We start from the raw sequence: 9,138 nt of genomic DNA, 5'->3' as shown, positions 1-9,138 counted from the left end.
GAACAAAAGTAAGAGAAATTTAGGATAAGAATACGAACATGTTCCTGCATGAGGCCCATTGTCTCAGAAGGATAGCTAAACTTTCTGATCTGCAGAGCAGAGGAGAGTTGACTTAGTTTGGCACATGATCCTTCAGCAATGCTTTAGATCATGGGTGGGCAATCCTGGTCCTTGAGCGCCTCTATCCTATATGTTTCAGAGGTCTTTCTGTGCCAATACACCTGATTTGAATAAATGGATGATTACCAAGCTTAGGCAGAATTTGAGAAAGGGAATTCAATCACTGAATCAAGAGTGTTGAATCAGAAGAACAAGTAAAGCATGCATGACAGCGGCCCTCAAGGACCACGGTTAAGGCCCCCACATACTCATGCATACTTCGGTCTGCTGAGATCCGCGCAGACTCAAGGCGGACTCAATGCGGACCCAAAGTGGACTTCCGCCAGACCGGTTTGAGCAGAGATCAATTTTTATGTCTGCGTCTGCGGTGTGCACAATGGCATGTGCTGTTCTGGGTGCGACACCAAGCTGATAAAAATGAGAATCTGTGTCATTTGTGGATGAAATGTAGTCAAATTTTGAAAAGCATCTCATAGAGGAGATTAGAAAACTTTATGATGCGCCAATGAAGGAATATAAAGACTTTCAGCGAGCAACAAATTTGTGGGAGGAAATAGCTCAGAACCTGGGTAAGGTAGTTCTTTTCTTTCTTTTTTTATTTTATTATTCAAAGCTAAAATGCAAACTATCTCTTCCTCCTGATCCTTGACATCATGACTGAAATTGCGAGAAATTAAAGAATTTGTCTGGAAGTCAGTACGCTTGGGTTTGAAGCCTCAAACATCCACGGACAATATGCGCAGAGTCCGCGTGGCTCACGGACCTCATGCATTATGCCTGAGTATGTGGYAGCATTTACCCACCCTTCCTTTAGATGGTGCTTGGATTCTAATGATGATAGGGCAGATTCCAATRCCTGACCCAATTTCTCAATTTGTAAATAGTAAATGGACTTTARTTATACAACAGTTGGGCAAGTCAAAACATTTTACAACACAATCTCTGCTCTTATTTACCCATCCACACATTCGTTCAGCATTCTCCTACATCTCACYTGACTAATCTGAAAAAAATCCTTCTAAAGAGACTAATTGAGGTGTTAGATCACATTAATAATCAGACACACGTCAGAGGSAATAAGGGGTTTTAGTGTCTTCCCCAGAGACACTTTGACATGTGCTGGTGGAACTGAACCTCCAACTCTGGCACTGAAGGATGGCTYCTCTAACCCATAATTTGTCCATTAGACTAAAGGGCCCTGCATCCTTGATTCAAAGCCAAACAGTTCACTCATGGTCACGTGGTGTAAGGACTTTCTTTTCTGCATACACCTTTAATAGTCCGTGAGTCACAAACCACAGAGCTCCTGGGAAATCTGTCTTGCTGTATGCAGATGTAGGTCACAGCACAGGTTCCTTCCATCCGGGGTCTCTACGTTGTCCCTGCATCTGCCTTTTGGCCACAACTCTGTCACCACAGACAGATTCATCTGTAGACAATGTCTGTGWTATCTCCATCCATGAGTTTTTGGTCCTTTGACAGTCACTATACTGTATGTTAATGACTATGTAAGCATTTATCTACAGTTTTCCCTGTATAAGGTAAAGGTGCTTTATTGGTCATSAGTGTATGTTTCCACACAATGACGAAATTTGTGCTCTGCATTTGACCCATCCACACCCAAGTGGAGCAGCGGGCAGCCATGTGAGGCACCCGGGGAGCAGTTAGGGTTTGGTGTCTTGCTCAAAGACACCACGACATGTGGGCATGGTGGGGAGTTGAACCTAAGACTTTCGGGTCCCAAGCCGGCTGCTCTATCACTACACCACAGCCGTCCCAATAGAATCCAGTGAAGTCGTGTCAGTATGARGGCTCACTGGTTAGCACTGACGCCTCACAGGAAGAAGGTCTTGAGTTCAATCTCTGGTTTGGTCCTGGTGTCTTTCTGTATGGAGTTTGCATGTTCTCCTTGTGCTTGTGTGAGTTTTCTCCGGGTGCTCCGGCTTCTCCCACAACACAAAAACATGTACAATAAATTGCCTTTAGGCCAAGGCCTCCCTTGAAAAAGAAATCTGTGATCTCAATGGGATTTGCCTCGATAAAGAACAGTAAAATTAAATAAAATAAAATGAAAAAAGATATTTAAAAATTATTTTCAACCAAATGCCACAGTAAAAACATATAAAAAAAGCTCACACCTAATCTTTAGAATCTGTAGAACAAGTTTGCAGTGAAACTTGTTGATAACTGTTGCTGAATTACAGGCTATTTCTTTGTTGGTGAGGGCATTTACTGTGAACTGAGAAACCAGTTTTTATTATTTGTAATTGAATGCACCACAAAGTCACAACTACTGTCTGCATACAGAATCATAATAAGCTGTGTAAAAGCAAATGTTTTCAGGAAATTTGAAGTGCAGAAGATGTGGCCATGGTTGTCTGATGGCCATTTTCCTGATACCTGAAATCTGACAGCGTTTTCCTGAAAGTTTTTATTGTGATGCCTTTTAGTCAGAGGTCTAATGGTGTTTTCATTGATATATGATGCTTTTTCTGTCTGTTTTGATGTCTGATGATGTCCTAAAGTGTACACTGTACAAACAAACTTTTCTTTTTTTTAATTTTGAGTATTGTAGAAAATGTAACTTAATTGCATTTGCTGCCTTTATCGTAAGTGTGGGGTGACAGGATACTGATTGTATTTTTATTCACAATTAAAACAGACATGAAAAGGTCTGCGGCATGGAAAGAAAGAATGTAAAGAAAACCTATTTTCAGACCGACTCCTGCATTGTTTGCCCCAGAGGTAGATTTCAGAGCTCAGAATAATGTCAAACCAAAGTTAATTTAATTCCAATTGCTACTCAGAAAACCATTAGGATTAGCTCATTGACTCATAGCTAATAYTAGCTTGCCTAAAAGGTTGTTACCAATGTATTTTGTTGGATTTTGTGCATAGCATTACCATAGCAAGATATTAAATGCATTGGGGATAGTGCTGTTTTCCTCTGATTTAAAGAGRTAAAACTGAAGTACTGTAGAAATGCAATATCACTTATGTGCAGGCGTGAACTAGATTTGTATTTTGATACCTGCACTGGAGCTTCTCTGATCAAATGTTCATAACAAAAAAAATGTAATAATGATAAACATTAAACAAAAAACTGGTTTAAATCTTCCTGTTCTCATTTTAAAAGCATTCTGCAGTAGAATAAACAATAAATGTGGGGGCGGCTGCCAAGGTGGGTACAAGTGGGAGTCAAGGTGTTCACAGTGTAGATGGAGGTGGGCACTGAATTAATGTGTACAGCCTAGAAAACTGTTTTAAAGGCAGTGCACATGAAATAATCTGTGATTTTCAAAAGCTGGTTGTGCAAAACATTGCTGCAAACTTGATCACAAACACTCAAAAAAATCAGTGTGACTGGAGTCACGTGGGTACGTCGAGTAAGATGGCAGCACCATAGAGGAGCTCTGCTTACTCGCCACTAATTTAAAGGTTTATTCAGTATCTACACACCGTTTTGAAGTCAGACTTTATATTGTTCTGTCCAAAAGATATAGTGACCACAATGGGTGAAGTTTTTTTTCCTTTCCACATAATGATGGCAACAATGTCAAAATATTTTAAAGACTAACCTAACCTGCTGATCACATGGCCATCCCAGAACACGCTAACTGCTATGGCTAAGGCTAATGAAGAGAGCCTTGATAAATCTGCTGAAGGGAAGATAAGCCTCGAGCAAGTTTTTGCTGAGGAATGGATAAGAATTATCTCAAACACTGGAAAATTTATAAGGGAAAATAAAGGTAAACTCAAGATTAMGCAYATAWATTACTGGARACCTAATAGATTGAACTGAATTGGTCWTAAAGATGACCCACTATGTTTGAAGTGTAAAACAATGCTGGTTTCTTAGATTGTCTCTGGGAATGTCCAATGGTTACTCATTGTATATACACTGAGCTATTGGCTGGGAAGAACRAAACCACTTTGTCCAAAACTATGTTTACTTGGTGATAAAATATCTAATWKATCAAGAGGGAAGTTTCCAGTTGTAATGGTGAGAATCTCGGTAGCAGTTGGGGACAACATTAGACACTGGGAAACTGGAAAGAGTCCACAGGTGAAATAATGGGTCAACATGATGATTAAAATATTGTCTTATGAATGTATGCTGTACAAATTAAACAGGCACAGTAATACTGCACCAAACTGGGAACCTTTTTGGTCATATATTACTGAGTGGCAGCCAGCAAGCTGACAGCTGATACCTGATTTATACCATCKTCGCCTTTTCTGTTTATGGTCTTTCACACCTGATTTTGACGTACATGAATACTTCAGGTCTAATAATTCCTCCTTCAAACAGATGCTTCAACCCCCTTTTGTGATTGTGACTGTTTTCATAGCCAGTCTCCCTAKATTCCTTTTGTTTTTCTTTTTTTTTCTGGGGATATTTTTCTCCTGTTACTGTAAGATGTAATGATGWACCAAGTAAACTAATAAAAAACTTTATTGAAAAAAGCCAGTGTGACTGCAACTGTACATTTATTTCTTTATATTTTCTTACAATTTTGAGTTGCCAACTCAAAACAACCACAGCCCAGTTAAATACCTCCTTTACCAACTGCTTTCACATGCCAATACTAACTTTACATGRGTAATCAAAGCATTGTGTACAATCTGAAATATTTTCAATTAGGTTTAAGTTGTTGATTGAAAGATGCTGTTTTTTTTTCTTTTTTTTAATTTAGTTCCACCTAAAATCATCAACCTTTCAAGAGATATTGTTGTGAACGAAGGATCTAATGTCACTTTGAGGTGTCAAGCCAGTGGAAAGCCAGAACCATCCATAAGCTGGAACTACATTTCCAATTCAGGTAGGAAGTACTTAACTGTGGAAACTTTTTAAAATATTTTTAATATGTATTTGTGCTACATGTGTTCTCTATTTCCCTTCACTGTGAGTTCATCATGCTTTGTCAGTTCATTTACCCATAGATTCCTGATCCAGATCCWGATTCCAGATCATTGTGAGTGGTTATTTAAAGGGAAATAAATAACAATAGAATTAATTAGGTCAGGGGTTTTCAAACTGTGGAGGTCTTTGAAGAGAGGAAATTAATGTAATGCTTACGTTCAAACTGCAGGTCTTAGATTGGATTTTTATGCTTTGATTTTTATTTCAGTGMTGTATCACATTATTATTAAAATGTGACCTCCTTCAGAATTCAGWATGAACCATTACCAGTTCAGAGGGGCCATTATGAGCATAAAAGAAGTGACATTACCCACAGCGGGCTTTGTTTGAGGAAGAAGTCACACATGCTACATGTGCTTGTGTGATTTTGAAGTTCTTGTGCAATCAGAATTTGATTAAATTATCTGACCGGCTTGTTAGGTCCACTGTTTACGTTTAATCTTGCCTCTTGATGCAATGTAAAAAAAACTAACAGAAGAAGAAGGGTTGTTGTGATGTAAGGTGATTTACAAAATGTGTTAAATGTATTTAAAAAGCCCAAATGTTTAAAATGTGTAAAAGAAATAAAAATGTGTACAAGTTTTTTAAAGTAGCAAAATAACATTAAGTTTAGCAACAACAAAAATAAATATATATCATATATAAAAAATGATTTTTTAATTTATTTTTAATTAATTAATTAATTTATTTATTTTTTATTTTTTTATTTTTTGTTGTTTATGGGTCACTTAATTGTTTTCTCTCGAGGGGTGGTGGTGGGGGGGTGGCTGTTACACCCCGTAAACCCCTGAATTAGGATAACTGAATGCATGTAAATATTTGACAAGAATGGAGAAAATGAACACAGTGAAATGTTTTTCACAAGAAAGGAAATGCAATTGAAGCATGTCCAAATTAGGTTAATGTTTTGTCTCTGTGGTTTTGTTTCTTAATTGCATCTAAAGACTGAAGGAGGCAATATTCTCCTATTTATGTATGCCTGTGTACTTTGCTTAATCAGGCATTACTCATGCATTTATAGCCTTTAGGACCCCAACAGTTTGTACATGATGTGCTGTTTGTTGCAATCAGGTTTTGGGAATTTAAATTTTAGCATAGCAGCAATGTTTGCAGATAAATATGTGTTGTGAAAGACTAAACTACAATCACACCAAATTTTAACTCAGTAACTGCTAAACAGAAGTGTTAGTCATTTTTGTGATTGCTAGGATCACTTTCACTTAAATCCATTCAGTGATTCATGAGACATTTTGCTGARATGCATATAAACAAAATATGTTGCTCCCTGTTTGCCTTTGATAGTGGATGGTAAAAATTAGAAGTAATATCAATATACAGGACTGTGTAAAATATGAAGATCTGCACCCAGACTCACAGATTCCATTTCATTGATCATCATATTGAAAATTTAAACAATCATAAAAATGCTGAAACTCAGAGAAAAAATGAAATGTAAGAACTCTGGCACTGATTGATAGATTTATGTTGTTGTTGTTTTTTTGATAAGAACTGTTTAAAATAATTTTAGAGAAATAAGATCAGATATTTTGATGATTCCAATCAGAACTCTGAATGATGCGGTTGAAGCAGCAGCACTGAATGTTTGTTTCCTCTTTTCTGTCAGAACATGGGGAACAAGCAAAAGGAAAATGTCGGTGTGAAAGCCACAAAAAATTGTTTTATGTAAGAAAGAACTTAAATAAAATCTGTGAATGTATCTTTGTGCAGATCAGTCAGCTTTAATATAAAACTCAAAGGTGTGTGAGGCAGCTGTCTGTTAGCATAGATACTGGCTGAGGCTTTCTTAAACAAAACATCACCTTGGTCAAACTAAAATAAGAAAGTCGCTGATACAAATTCCTTTAGGCTCTGATAGAGAAATAAGCTCCATAAAAGTTACAGAATTCAAGCTTCATCCTCAGTTTCAGACCAAACTGGCAATGTGTTTCTTAAAAGAGATCCTTAAGACTGAAAGCCAAGAACTTGCATTTGACATTAAATTGAATCTGTTTACCTTTGACAGTTATAAACAACAACAACAACAACAAAACTCAGATAGCTCACATGAATGTGAAAACACCACGGCTTTAATTTAACCTGTTTTTAAAAGCAAACTGTAGCATCTGCTGCCTGTGAAAGTGAAGGAGAACAGCAACACGGTCATCAGCATAGACATATAAAAGGTTATTGACACATTGCCACACAAATATAATTATATAAAAATAAAATAAAATGGCTCCTAGGACTGAACCCTGTGGAACTCCTTTTGTATTTTTGAGAAGAGAGAAAGAGGAGTTACACAGCTGTACGGGTTCTTTTTGGAAGGGAGTCAATCAGCGAACCAGGAGTTAGGTTTATTTGAGGGGTTAATCAGATGCAGATTTTTTATTAAAGTGTGTCAACAGTGTGAAAAGCCTTAGGCAAGTCAATAAATAGGGCAAAACCTCTTTTATACACAATCAAGTAGGTGCAAAAGAGCATTTCAAATGTTTAAAGTGGCAGTAAGAGCGCAGCGTTGTTTTCTAAAACAAGATTGTAAGTCAGTTAGAAATTAGCAAAAAACCATTAGTTTGTCAGTGATTAGTTTTTAAAAAAATATTAGCAAAGACATATAACATAAAAATTGGTCTGTAATTATTCACTTCTGTGATAAATGGTCTGTAGCACCTTTCTATCCATCCAGGATACTCAAAGCGCTTTACAATCTGTGCCCTCATTTACACAAGACTACTAAATCTCTCTGCAAAGCTAACACAGGTAAATCAATCTACAGAGACTAATTCGTTCTTTAAATCACATCCATACACTGATGGGACAAACATCAGAGGCAGTGGGGGTTCAGTGTCTTGCCCAGGGACACCACAACATGTGACGGAATTGCAGGAAATCGAACCGCCAACTCTCGCATTAGAGGAACAATTCCCCTGAGCACTCCACCACAGCCAGGGATTCCCACCTTTCAGAGGTAATACAAAAGCCGATTTCAGACATTTGGGGGTTTTGTTGGAATTTAAGCTTAGATTGAAAATGTAAAACAGAGGTTTCACTTTATAATGTGAAGCCATGTTTAGCATGAAGGGATCCAGTTTATCTGGTCCTGCTGCTTTTCAGCTCTACACATAGAGGAATTAAAGATTCTAGAGTTTGGGAAATTATTCATTTTCAGCAAGTCAGATTTAAAAACTGGTCCAACTTCCCTTAAAAATAGGTCATAAATAAAAAAAACAACAACTTTAAATGCTCTAAATAATTCAGCATGTTTGATTTATCTGTCAGGATTTTGCTATTTTTCAATTAAATCTCTGACACTAAATCTAACATGGATTTTACTGCTTTTTAGAATTCCTTTTGTTTATTTAGATTATTTTTTTGTCATTTCAAAATGAAACACCTCTGATTTGACATGCTTTATTAGTGATGTGCACTTATTTAGCAATCAACAAAAACAAAGCCATCAGGCTCGAGCTTGTCTTTTCTTGCCTGGGCCCAAACTGCAAGAACACCAATTTCCAAGGAGAATCTGAAGTTATTAAGTCCTTTCACTTTAAATTTATGCAGAGGTGCATACTTATTTATTAATCTGAGAGCTCTTATTAGAAGTATTGCCAAACTAATTCAACATTGTTGAATGTAAAGACCCTACTCCAATCAACGCTAGTCCTCTACATAAGAAAAGAATTATTTGTATTCACCTTTCCTGAAATTAAGAACAAAAGAAGCAGAAGACAGATACAAGAAATATAAAAAATGGTATGGATGTTAAGTATTTCACAAGACTTTGTTAAAGATAATAAGGATCTTTATGACCCAAATGCTATAGCTAAAGAATTTAATCATTATTACATTAATGTTGGTCCAAGTCTTGCTGCTCAAATACCAAAAGCTGATAATGACGTGACACAAACAATCAGAAATTGTGCAAGCAGCATCTTTCTTGGTGAAACAAATGAGGAAGAAATGATGAGTGTGGTAAATAATTTTGGGGATAAAAAGTCAAAAAACTGGGTGAACATGGACATGATGTTTGTTGAGAAAATAATGTCTTATGTTGTTAAGCTTTTTACACACACACACACACACACACACACACACAC

At 36.9% G+C, this 9,138-nt stretch overlaps 1 protein-coding gene across 6 annotated transcripts in view; it reads left to right on the top strand.

Moving 5' to 3' along the window:
• Nucleotides 1–9,138, top strand: part of ntm (neurotrimin) — a 331,275-nt gene that overhangs the window by 281,781 nt on the left and 40,356 nt on the right. For all 6 annotated transcript variants that reach the window (XM_014006019.1, XM_014006018.1, XM_014006021.1 and 3 more), the window contains one exon: nt 4,818–4,943. In XM_014006019.1, the coding sequence (XP_013861473.1) occupies nt 4,818–4,943 (126 nt within the window). The remainder of the gene's footprint in view (nt 1–4,817; nt 4,944–9,138) is intronic.

The sequence above is a fragment of the Austrofundulus limnaeus genome, unplaced genomic scaffold, assembly GCF_001266775.1.
Source record: "Austrofundulus limnaeus strain Quisiro unplaced genomic scaffold, Austrofundulus_limnaeus-1.0 Scaffold33, whole genome shotgun sequence".
Taxonomy (NCBI): domain Eukaryota; kingdom Metazoa; phylum Chordata; class Actinopteri; order Cyprinodontiformes; family Rivulidae; genus Austrofundulus; species Austrofundulus limnaeus.
Note: the sequence above shows the minus strand (reverse complement) of the source record. Positions and strands in the feature narration are given on the sequence as shown.